This window comes from Corapipo altera, unplaced genomic scaffold (assembly GCF_003945725.1).
Source record: "Corapipo altera isolate COAL_440 unplaced genomic scaffold, ASM394572v1 54, whole genome shotgun sequence".
NCBI classification, from domain to species: domain Eukaryota; kingdom Metazoa; phylum Chordata; class Aves; order Passeriformes; family Pipridae; genus Corapipo; species Corapipo altera.
This window is the reverse complement of record NW_020884902.1, coordinates 10,191,613-10,204,469: the sequence shown is the minus strand read 5'-3', so window position 1 is coordinate 10,204,469 and position 12,857 is coordinate 10,191,613. Positions and strand designations below refer to the sequence as shown.

The 12,857-nt window shown below is 44.7% G+C and overlaps 1 protein-coding gene across 2 annotated transcripts in view; it reads left to right on the top strand.

The window, feature by feature from the left end:
• Positions 1-12,857, top strand: part of STAG1 (stromal antigen 1) — a 161,500-nt gene that overhangs the window by 105,693 nt on the left and 42,950 nt on the right. For both annotated transcript variants that reach the window (XM_027650696.1, XM_027650697.1), the window contains exons 10-12: positions 381-504; positions 6,211-6,309; positions 11,021-11,100. In XM_027650696.1, coding sequence (XP_027506497.1) covers positions 381-504; positions 6,211-6,309; positions 11,021-11,100 — 303 coding nt within the window. The remainder of the gene's footprint in view (positions 1-380; positions 505-6,210; positions 6,310-11,020; positions 11,101-12,857) is intronic.

Below are 12,857 nucleotides of genomic sequence, written 5' to 3'. Positions count from 1 at the left end.
AGCCAGGGCTGCAAAGCAAATGTCAGGGACATGGTTTCAGAAACAATTGTCCAGAGGAGGTCTGTAGCTTGGATCATAATTCTCTTTGAAAAGAGAGAGGTCAAAAATGGTGTAATAGACTCTGAAGCAAACTAGGGTGAGAATTGTTTTACATAGTGGAAATATCATATCAGAATATAGAAATACTGAAATTATTAGATCAGTGAGTTCAGGGACAAAGGAACAGAAAATCAGTGAGATGGCAGTGGGAACAGTGACAGGTCTTACCTAGTGAGGCTCATCAAAAGTAAGAGCAAAGTCTTACAGATAGGGCAAGGGGAATGAGAAGTAAATGTTCTGTACTCTGGTTCATACTTGTTCTGTCCTTTTTTCCTTGGTAGTGATGCTATTGCTGAGATTAGAGCTGTCTGTATTGAAGAAATTGGAGTCTGGATGAAAATGTACAGTGATGCCTTCCTGAATGATAGTTATTTAAAATATGTTGGCTGGACACTACACGACAGGGTAAGTATTGTGTATTCCTGCCCTTGTGTTACTTATATTACTGCCCAGGCCATGCTTTGTGATTCGTCCTTGGCTTACAAAGAGATTGTTCTGTTTTCTAACCTGCTCCCTTTAAACCAGGCTGTCTCTAGGGATGTGCTTACACTGGGATGTAGCACTCCCAGGCTGCCTTGGTTCCTCTGCTGTTGGTGTTCTCAGGCTCTGATGGAACATGTTGGTAGATATGTTTCCATGATGCCTTTCTTCTGATTACAAGAGAAAGAGAAGCCTCCTTGGGCCACCCCTGAGAACCTCTGTCTGAAGCAGGATGGAACAGAGATTTCCACATGTCTTCCATTTACATTGCCCAAAGATTAGGGGCAAGAACATCTCTGGATCCCCAACAGACACCACTGGCTCCACAACCAGTGGAGTTCTCATCAATTCACTTTCCCTTGAAGAATCTTTTCAAGGTTCCCTTTAGCTTTTTCTTCAAAAACTTGTTGAAACGCCAGGTGGAGGCAAAAGGATTTGTATCCAGAGGGGCTTTTCTGTGTCAGCACAGCTCTCAGTGCTGATGGCACCCACAGCACACTCTGTGGGGTGGGAGCAGCTCTGAGACCCACCCAGGTCCTGCAGCAGGAGTAGCCCCTTCTGAACACTGGTGGAGCAGGGCTTTGCACTCTGACTGAGGGGGATTTGTATACCAGGCAGAAGTGGGACTGGCTGTCCTCCTACTCCCACCAAAACCTCTAGAAACACTTGTTTTGCTCTAAACTCTTTGCTAACATTATCCAAGGAAAACAAAGGAGACCTACCTGTGCTGTTGAAATGCTCACTGAATTCCAGCATCCTGATTCAGACCATTCTCTTCTTCTAGAAGCACTGGTGGAAGAAATCAAAAGTTTTCGAGTTCATTCTGATGACTTACATAACTGATATCTAACAGCTGATTCTTTAAAAAGAGGATTTTTCAATAACTTCAAACATCATATTAACACAGAGGATATGACTTGGTCACTTGTTTGCTGAATCACAGAATATTCTGGGTTGGAAGGGACACATAAAGATCCTCAAGTCCAGCTGAAGAAGTCTGAACAAGATCAGTTAGAAGAGCTTTCACAAGTGGAAGAAGATGGCTGCTGCTGGTTCTTGCAGCTACAGCTGACAGGGATCTGCATTCTGCCTTGATTTGGATGAGCAATTTCCTTGTTAAGAGTATCCTCTATGCTCTAGAGACTGGACATGGGATTTCTTCCTCTCTAAACGTGAAGTTCTCGAGCTGTTACTTTACAAACTTTCTCCAAACTTTTATATTAGATCTCATTGTAAGAAGTTGAGCAGGAGGAAGATCCTGCTCAGTGCTGCACTGGACCCCGAGCAGTGTGGAGTCCAGAGACACAACCTTGTGTGTCAGGAAAGCTTGGACATGGGAACACGGCCATCCCAGGGCATGGAGGCAGAGCTACTACTCCAGCTGTGCCCCCTTGGTACCATTGTGTGCCTCACTGGTGCCATGCTCCAGGAGGGAAGATAAATCAGTGAGGAGGGCAGCTCAGAGGGGAGCATTAGCATTTTACATGTGCTGGAGGGCTTCATTTTTTACTGGGACTTATAATTTAAAATACATTCTCCCTTGAATAATTGCAGTGCATTTCTGGGAGCACATCCTGAACCTTGCAGAACATTTCCACAAAGCAGCACTTGCAGAATGTAGTCAGGGTTGTAGTTGGCAGCTCTCAGCCCCTTGCAGTGTCTGTGAAGTCCATCCATCTCTCCCATCCCTCCTTTAACCATCTGTGAAATGCAGCCATTCCTCACGGCGCTGTCTCTGACTGGTGTCAGCTTCCCACACCCTTATCTGTCACATCCAGAGATTTCTCATGTCATGTCCAATACTTTCTCACATCCTCTTCAGTTAGTTTAACCTCAGGCCAGGGTCTAGTCATCTGCCTGCAGCCTTGACATATGTTTATACCTCAGCTTTTTAAAAATCGACATGTTCCTTCATGTTCCTTCACCAGAGAAATTTTAAATTATGGTGTTATGGTAAAAAAATGGCCCATCTGGACCAGGCACAGAGGAATTTTGTCAGGCTGCTCTGGAGTATTTGTCATTGCAGGCCTCAGAAGTGCCTTGGGGTTTTAAGTCTTTAAATCACTGGTTAATCTGTTTAATGTGAAGGTATATGTGATAGGTGATATTTTTTATTGCTGCAGTGTATATTTGATGTGTAGAGTGAGACAGATTGTGGGTGCAATGGGAAGAGTCTGAGGCAGGTGAGCCACGTGTCAAAGCATGAAAAGGGAGAGAATGGAGAGAAAGAGACATTTGGGGAGGCACAGAAAGGAGGAGGAAGGTGCAATGGGAAGAATAGATTGGAAGAAGATAGAATAAGAACCAATTAAAAAGGCAAACCATCCAGAAGTACAAGATCCCTTAACAACCTGGTTTTCATTGGCACTGCCTGAAAAACTTGCCAGCTTGTAGCCAAGTTCCTTGATTTTGCTTGGCTTTGATCAGGAGACAATTTTTGCTATGATTGGTATTTAAAATATTGAAAAATGAAGGCAGAGGCAGTAGCCATAAGGTATTGCATTTCACATGAACAGCAGGCACCCCAAAATGATCACCTTCTCTGGAAGTTGGTGCTACAAAAAGGAGAGGAGGCAGCAGTGCAGGACATTGCTGAGCAGTTTCATATTCTACTCCAGAAGACATACAAATGAAACCACAGAGAACACAGAAGTTTGGTTCTCTAATTTGGGAAATCCTTAGGTTTTGTATGTTAATCCTGTCTCTTTCCCAGATTTCAGACAAATGTCTATAGGGCTTTTTGGGTTTTGTAGATTCTCATTTGAATGTGGGTTTCAAGGTCTGCCTTTCTCTCCTTTTAAGCTTTTTTTTCATTCCCACATATGTGGAAGCATAAATTAAATGTTTATCAACTATAATATAATTGCATTAAAAAAACCTCTTTAAAAAAAAGTGTTAAATCAGTTTGTTCAGTCTTAATTTTCTTCTGCCTCATTGATGCCTGGAAGTGTTTTGAAACCGTAATTGTGTCTCTAGATACCAAGACAGTCCTGGTTCTTAAACCAGTTCCTAACACATCCAAACCCACGTTTTCCTTCTTTGCATTCCTCTGCTTTGCTTATTGTCTATCCCTGTGAAGAGGCTGAACCCAGGCTCCTCTGAAGCAGATGTTCCTCTTGTGCTCAACCTCCTAATTAATTATTAAGTTCATCTCCTAGTTTACTAAGTCTTTTCCTGTCCCTCCTGCTGGCCTGAGTTTCTTTGGAATCACCCTAACTCAGCATTCCCACCCACGTCCTTCCTCACTAGAAGGTGTTTGGGTGTTAAAGCTCCTGGTCCTTGGATGATTCTCATAGTTACCAATGAACCTCTTGTGTCTGGCCTGGTGCTGCTCTGTGGCACATGGCTGCTCCTCCATTCTGGGCTTAGTGTATCCACCTTCACTCCTGCCTTTCTTTGCTCCTTGTGCAGGTCATTGCTGTTTAGGCTTCCCAGGGCATTCCTGTCCCTGATCTCCACTGACTTTAAATCCTTCCTAACAGGATTAACAAACTCATGTGCAGGGGCTCTTCTCGCTCCAAAGAGGTGGATTCCATCCTTGACCAGCAGTTTAAAAACCAGACCTTTAGGCTATCAGAGAGAGTCCTCCTTCTCTCATTCTCCTACCAGGAAGGGCAGTCATTTTTCGGGGAGTGCCTCTGTGTCTGCTGGTCCCTCTCTCAGCCAGAGGGACCAGGTGTGACAAACCTTTCTTTCCTCCTCCCCTGCTCCTGCGGTGCCTCGGGCGTGGGGAGTGGCAGGACAGTGCCCTGTGCCAGGACAGTGCCCTGTGCCAGGACACTTCTGGCAGCCCCTGGCTGGAGTCTCCTGGCAGGGCACACAGGGACCCAAGGTCTGGATGTGCTTCCAACCTACTGGGCTCGATTTGCTCTCTTAGGCATTACAGAGACCCTCACTGTTAGGCCTGGACTGAGCTCTGGGACTGTTGATCCCTGAGGGCTTTGGGCTCCATGGGCAGCCTGAACCTTTCCTGCACAGGCCCTGGGGCTCTGCTGTGGGCACCGGGTTTTGAGTTTTGCATTTTGGGTCCCCGGCCCTCTGCTCACAGTGGGGACAGCCTTCAGGGAGCTGGAACTGAACCTGCTGCCCCAGTGCAGCTTTGGAGTGCTCATCACATGCCAGAATAACCTGCTCCTGACCCTCTGGGGCTCAGTAAGCTGAGGCCAAGAGAGGCTCCCAGTCCTGTGAGGGGATCAGCACACAGCAGAGGGGACACCATTTCTGGCACTGCAGCACAGGCACCACCGAGATGATGGCAAGCAGCACTTCTCTGTGCTTTTGTGGCACTGGATCACATCCATATAGAACTTTTTTTCAAGGAAGTTATTTCCTGTACCTTGAAAGATCTTAATGCTAGATCCTTTTAAACATATCTTTCATCTCATTGACTTTCTCTGCAGTGGTAGTCAGAAAGATCCCAGGAAGAGAGCATGACTGCTCAGAGACTCCTCAGGGATGTAAAGAGATGATTTCTCAGGAACAATAGTTCTCATGGAAGTTCTGAAAATCCAACTTCTGTGCTGCTTTTATCTTCTATTTCCATTTTTGAAATAGGTGTGAAGGAGGAAAGAAGCTTTAAAAAACTTAAAAATAAGGATTTTTTTATCTTCTGTTTTTATGTCAGTCTCTGAATGTTCTTTCAGGTTTTAGCTTGAGGATTTTTAAAATACAGACCTGATTATAGAATAGACAAATTTAGAAATGAAGCCCTTTGGGTATGGAGCTTTATTTATGAAGTTCAATAATTAGTTTTAGCTCTTGAGCAGCTAAAGGCCTTCGACTTGGTAGTGTCTTCACTTTCATAACAGTAAGTGCACACTGCAGTGAACTCTGCAGATGGAATTTGAGTAGATTTGTGTTTATAACCTTTTTGCTATCTACAAATATTTTCCAAAAAGAATCCCTAGTTTGCTTGGACCGTGCAGTTGAGTGAAGTTGTGGACCTGCAGCACAGGGGATCCAGCCCTTCCCTTCATCAGGGGTGTTCCTGTAGGAGAAAAGCCTGGATCCGTAGGCCCTGTGTGGGATCCCCATGTTTGCTGCCTGCAGCCCAGCAGATCAGAGCAGTCCCACCTGAGGAGCAGCTGGGCATGATCTGCCACTGGAGGGGCGCTCAAGCCTCTTCATCCTCCAACCTGTGCTGTCCTGTGCTGAGACATGGGGCTGTAGAACTTCCAGGAAACAAATCCAGGGTGCATTCCCTGTAGCCCTGCCCTGGGAGATGGTGAAGTTGCTCAGCCCATGCTCAGTCATTTTGAGCATTGATTGCAAACAGCAGGTATCAGCCCCGAGGTACCTGGATCTCTTTCCTGAAGACAAACAGCCCCACTGCACCAAGCCCTGCAGACTGGACATCTTCAGTTTGTGTTTGCTTGCTGCTCCCTTTGTCTTTTTGTGGAGTTACTTGAAAGGGAAGCAGTAACTGGTATGTAAGTGAAGGCACATTAAATTCTTTCCATATGCAGATAGGGAGGAAGTTCTTGGATTAAGCTGAATTGCAGGTTGGCTTTGGTCATGCATTTGCATACAATTTTAAATGTCTGTTAAACAAATTACACTATGATGTTCTTTAATATTCATGTGCATTTGATGAGTGTATTCTATCAGCTAATCTTGCTGTGTTTTGTTTAGCAAGGTGAAGTGAGGTTGAAGTGTCTGAAAGCTCTTCAGAGTTTGTACACCAACAGAGAGTTGTTTCCCAAACTGGAGCTGTTCACTAATAGATTCAAGGTAAGAGGAAATACAATTTTTGGAAGGAGTACAGAAAGTAAAAGTGTCCTCATCCTGTTGTGGTCTTTGAGTCATGTCTATTAAATGCAAAAATAAACTCCTTTGTGGCAAGGCTTGTACCTGCACTAGCAAAACTGTATTACTGAGTGCTGAGATGAAGCCAAATCCATTTTACAGTTTTTATCCTGTGAGATTTGTCAGACTTGGCCAGGATGATTATTTATCTGTTTGTATTACTGATAGCTTATATATTGTCCTTAATCAATCTGCCTGTACTTACTTAAATTTAGATTTATTGAATTTTAAGGACATGTACTTACACAACCTAAAATATATCAGAAAGTAACAACCTATAACAAAAGATTGGTTGTTCCACAGCTTTTTAGCTCAATATGTGGTGGTGTTTGAAAGGAGGCACACTTGGAACTGCATCCCAGTCCTCCAAACAGTGGAGAAGTGGAGTTTACCCTGTGCTTCCAGACAGCCCCCTGGGCATAGCTGTCCTGTTCAGGAGAGAAGTGCTGGAGGAACAGCTCACGGGTTTTCATCAGCACAAACTTTTTGCTTAATATCTGGCTGAGACTGTGGCTGTTAATTCCTTTTGTGGCATGTCTGCTTCATTTGCCAAGTGGAGTGTCTGGAGAGCTGAGTGTGGAAGTGCTGTCCTTGCTCCTCTGGGATGCCTGGTGAGAGGGAAGCTCTCACCACATCAGCTGGCACCTCTCATGTTTCCTTGCTGTTCTGGAGAGCACAGAGCTGTGGGAAAGGCTGCCCCCCGAGGAAGGACTCATTTATTTTGCTCTAAATCATGATTATAATGCTGATGATAAATTCTGTTTAGAAAAGTAGAGGTTTAAATACTCATAAATACAAGACTTAAACTTCTCTCCCATGTATTTTATACTGCTTCACTGGTTTTGTCTGTCATTGCAGTGGCTACGAACTCCCCCAGTTTGATCTAGAAAGCACAAAATATAGACAACTTTCCATCTTCCATGGATGGAAATAAAATGGATGGAAAAAATAATTTATAACATTATAAATTTATAAAATTTCTAAAAAAATAATTTATAAAAACATAACAGTAATCAACCTTTTACCACATTCACTTGAGATGGAGAAAAAAAGATGCTTAAACTGCAGTAAAGTCTGAAGATTAAGGAAGGCTTTTTGTCCAAAATGATAGTTATTTAACAGAGCAGACTCTTTATTAAAAATCTCCGTCATTTTAAGATTGTTAAGGGCAGATTAAATAAATAGGAATGAACTAGGTGTGGTTGACTTTAAAGCAGGAGAGGTAACTGGATCATTGTGTGAGATCAGCTGAGGGCCTGCATTTTTCTGATTTTGGAAAGTCAGTTTCTGGGACTGCTGCAGTAAAGCCAAAGCTTCCTCTTACAGAAAAGTCCCTGGCAAACAGGTTCAGACCTCAGACTATGTCTCTAATGCCTCCCTAAGTCTGGTTTACTTTATCATCTCAGGACAAGCAGAAAAATGGACCCTTCAGATTTCCTGTTCTCTCTGTGCAGATTTAGATTTGTTTATATTTGCTCCTTCTGTAATTCCATCGATTTTGAAATAGACCACAAAAGCTCTCGTGGTCTCTCTGTCTGGTTCTCTTTACGAGACAATGTGCTGGATGTTTCTCCCTCAGCCTCCCAGAAATTGTGAGCTGCCCTGAGGCTGAACCCATCCCGTCCACCAGCAAACCTTTTCAGGAGACTGGAGGCACTGGGAGCAACAGTTACTCAGTATTGTAGCCCAGAAAACTGGGGGGACATGAAAGCTCTACATACATCCTCCTGGCTTTTCCCAGTGCAGACAGTTTTCCCAGGGGAAGCTGGGTTAGCCTGTGCACTGCTGCTGGGTTTGGGATGGCACGAGGAACTTTCATTGCTGTCAAAAACAGAGGGAGGGGAACCCTGTCTGGAATCCTCACTGTACCATTGGAGCTGGTTTTACTACAGAAGTCTGTATCATTCTGAAATAAATAAGAGAAAAGGTGAGCTCCAAGTCTCTGTGAGCCTAGAGAACAGCATTGTTCAGCACAATGATTTCTCAGTTGCAGTTCCCAGCCACATCAAGAGAACAAAAGCTGGCATGGCCCGAGAGCTGCCCTGGGATTTACAGCTATGCTGACAGGGATGTGGCCTCTGGCACCAGGAGGGAGCAAAGTCTCAAATTAATGCTTTTTGAGGCTGTGATACATCAGTTAAATGTCTTGCCATCACAAACTCTACCACCACCTCTTTGAAAAATAATTGACCTGAATGCCATTTGCAGTTCCATGGCTGCTTATTTATATTTCCTCATCAGAATTAAATCGACCTGCACACTTCAGCTGCTGTTCAGCTCAATCCATTCAAACTGTCAAGAGAAGTCTCTCTAGAGGTCTTCTGGCTCTTTAAAGAATAAATTAATTTGATCTAGAGTACCTTGTGCTGGGGTGTTAATATTTCACCACCTTCCAGATAGCTGTGTCAAGGATCTGCTCGTGTCACTTTGCCAAAGGAAAGTTGTTGGTGATATGCTGGAAAATAAGCTTTGTCCATCAACAAAACTGTTGTCCATCAAAGAGCAGACTTGTTTTCCATCAAGAAGTCCTTTCTGATACAGACATTAACTGAAGCCATCAGTGCCAAAGCCAAGACACCAGGAGATTTAGGTGCAGCCCTTGAATTCCTGTCCCTCGTCCCTGACCCTGTGCAGGACAGTGCTGTCTCCATGGCCTGAGAGGCAGAAAGAGCAAATCTGTATTTGCTCCTCAGTCTGACTTGTTCACAGCCTAATACAGAGTGGAAAACTGACCATCATAGGCACTGAAAATTAATATTTCAAGTTCTGAGTACAGGCCTGTGCCTGTTGTGCAGCTGTACATGGTACAGGGAATCTCTGCAAAGGCAGATGGGGCAGCTGGACTTAGCAACTTCCTAAAGCACAGAGGTTACACCTGCAGAGGCATTTGGTGTGCAGGTCTCTCTGGGGAGGCTCTTGGTGCTTGGCTGGTGGCACACCAAGGCAGAAAACAAGAAATGACACTTCCACACTGTTTATTTTAAGCCTGATGTTTGAGAGAATGGCCTTTTTGGATAAGAAAATGTTCCATCAGTGGGTTTCAAAGTGCCCAAGGACTCAGAGGGTCCCTCCTGCTCTGCAGGCAACAGAGAAGATCCCCTCCCTCCCAGGCTTTTTTAGGGATGTAGAAGGAGTTTTATACCTGTGTGCTTACTCCTTTGCATGCAGGTGGTTCCCTCCCTGTGGTATCCTGGAGTGTAAGATACACTTTGAGGGAATACATGGAATTCCACTGAAACATGTGAGATCAGTATCTCTGGCTGCTCTTTCTCTTGATGTTATATTGGTTGCTGTTCCTTGGCCAAGACCTTAGGAAAAATTAGGCAGCAATTTTTTGTCTTGTGCATACACAAGATTTCCTGTTTGGAAAGTTGTTTCACTGAGTCTCTTTGGGGACTTCTCACAGTCTCTAAAACTGTCAGGATAAAAGTTAAATGTATCAAATTCCCCAGGAACTTACTGTGGTTGATAGAGGCCCGTTCAGTCACAGTGACAAGAAGTGTCTCTGCAGCCCTGGTGGTGTTGGGAGGTGACACTTGGGACAGCCATGGTGCATTCTTCACATACTGATCCAGAATTTCTCTGCTGAAATAAGCATCAGTTGCTTGATACTCCCCTTCAGCCTTTAAATGCCTGGAATAGAATAGAAAAGAGGTGAAAACCTTTCATTTGTCCTGATTTGTTCTGGTGATTTTCACTGCTGTTGCCTTACCCTTCCCTTGTTTCTTTTCCAGTCCCTGACTGTTATTTTTTCCCATCCCAAAATGTCATATAGTACCTAGACCTTCCTGAAGCAAGTTAAGCCAGAGAAATCAAGTTTTATTTGGCCCAGTTTCTTTTCATTAACTTGATCAGTCAAGCAAAGAGCATCAAGACACTCTGAATGTTCATGGCTGGATAGAAATTCTCCCCAGATAGGAAGGACAACATACACCAATCACAGCTATTTTTGTGCCAGTAAGCAAACTGAAACTAGGGAGAAAGAAACCCTTAGGAGACTTCTCATAACGACAGGGTCCTCGAAGTTATAAAATCATTAGATTGGACTGCAAAGTCGCATGCTTGTCTCCACTAGGAAGAGAACAGGAAAATAGAAAGTCAAAACATGGAATTTCCTACTTCCCTAGGGAACATCTGTAGAGTAGTTCTTGAGCTCAGCTTCAACCCTTAGGATGTAGCCTGGTGTAGAGGCCACAACTTTATAGGCAGTTTGCAATGTGAGTATTCAGTTGTGATTTTCTTCACAGTATTTCCAGAAATGCAGCATTCCTTGCTCTGAAATGGTTTGGTTTCAGGGGATTGGAGTGAGGCGATTTTTGTGCTGTTGTCCAACCCAAGTACATTCCTTTTCAGAGAAGACCTGTTCAGCTGACCCAGCCCAGAAGAGTGCCTTAACTCCAGAGTCCTTCCTCAGTAGCTGGGGAGCACAGCTGGCTCGGGGCAGTCTGAGCAGCTGTCCCTGCCTGTTCCCTGAGCACAGAGCACTCCGCTGTGCTCAGTGGGCATTGGATGGGCTCCCTTGGCAGTGTCCAGTTGAAACACCTTTCTCCCTAGACTGACTGTCTGTGATCTCTGGAGTTCTGCCTCTGGTAGCTGGTCGTTTGTGTTGTGTCCCTGACATGACATTCCCTTCCAGGACCGCATTGTGTCCATGACCCTGGACAAGGAGTACGACGTGGCCGTGGAAGCCATTCGATTAGTGACGCTCATCCTGCAGTGAGTACTGCTCCAAACCCCCCTGCTCCCCTGGGGAATCACCTGGGCCAGCAGCATTCCATTGGCTGATTGCTTTGCTTGTGTGTTGGAGGGAATTTCTTACCTTACCCTTTGTAGGAAGTTGAACTGCACATGTGGCAATAGGGACAGGAAGCTGAAATAAGAGATTCTGTCTCATGGAAATACAGTAGGCAAAGTATAAAAATGTTTTACTGTGTTGAGCTGTTGGTACCTCCGTTGTTGTGGAAGAATGCCAAGGGCATTTATGCCTTTTGCCAAGGGCAGAATGACTGTCCTCCCCAAAGCAAGTGTCTGTGGGTCCTGTTTGCTAAAGTAACTCAGTGAAGATCCAGCGTGGGGAGATTTGCTGGGTTACCTGACACAGCTGGAAGGAGAGGCACCTGGGAGAAGGTGACCTCCAGGCCTCCAGCTTTCCCTTGCAGGGCTGCAGTGGCTTCCCTGAGGCACAGATTCAACCTCAAAACCCTCTCACGTGTGACTGACCCAGCCTGTCCCCCCAGGCTCATGACGTGCTGCTGGAGGGGCACTGCCCAGCTTTTGGGGTTATCCACCAAAAGCTGTGCTAAAGGAGGTCTGTTTGACAAACAGATGCACAGAAGTTTTGCTTCATACTTTATCCCCAGTAGCTCTACTTTGAAGAACATTTTTGGACATGCAGAATTTGGATGAAAGATTACAGTAGCTTTTCCTCTCAATAAAGAGCTCTGAGCTTCTTTTTTTTATTTATGAGTCACTCTGCTTTACAGAGATTGGACTTGTAATATTAGGAAAAAAGGAAGTCTGGCATTTACTGTCATATTTTTAAAGCAAATATAACAAATATGATCAGAAATGAGATGTAGAGCACTCCTGTTTTCTACATTATTAGCAACATTTAGGAACACAGTAAGATTCAAGGACAAAAATTACCCAGTGCACCTTTTTTTGTCCTCTGGTTGCATGATGAAAGCACAGCTAAATGCATTTAGCACCAGAAGGGTCTGGGTCACACTGGTGAGCACAGGGCAATGTTCTGACAGGCAGGAACTCCAAAAAGGTGTCTGGAGCAATCCTGGTGGGCAGTGACCAAGTAAACTTGTTTGTAGTGTGAGGCCAAGCTTTGTAGAGTCCTGCTAAGGAAACGTTTCTGATGAATGCTGAGTGAACAAGGATGGAAGCAACACTCTCGATTGTGACAGTGCTTGATATTTTTATGTCATTGATGGAATATAATTGTTCACAGCATTTTTCAAGAATGCTGCTGTGAAATGGGAGTTTTTCTGAGTTTCAGAAAACTCACACAAAATCTGCCTTGAACTCAGAAGCTGCAGAAGCCCCAGCTGAGTCTTTTACCCAAGACAAAGGTAAAAGGCGGCCTGTTCTTGTCAATAAATAATTACAGAAAATAAACCATTCATCCTCCTTCATGCAGCACAGCAGGGTATGATCACATGCAGCTCTAGGTGTTGAAAGGGAAGTCTGCCTGCAGTCAGACACTGAGCAGTGTACAAGGGAAGGCAGTTTATTGTGTCAGCATTATTGGAACTCCAACTGCCCCCCCCCGTTCAGCCCTGAAGTGGCTGCGTGTTGGTTTTTGGGGATGCTCAGTGCCAGGTCTCTGTCCCCACATGGTGGTGTATGTGACCTGGTGCCCAAATCCAGAGCATTTCTGTGCCTTCTCCCATTGCTGAGACAGTTCATCCACCTGGCCTGGCCCTTTCAGCAGCTGGAATTGGGAATATTCCTTCCCACCTCCC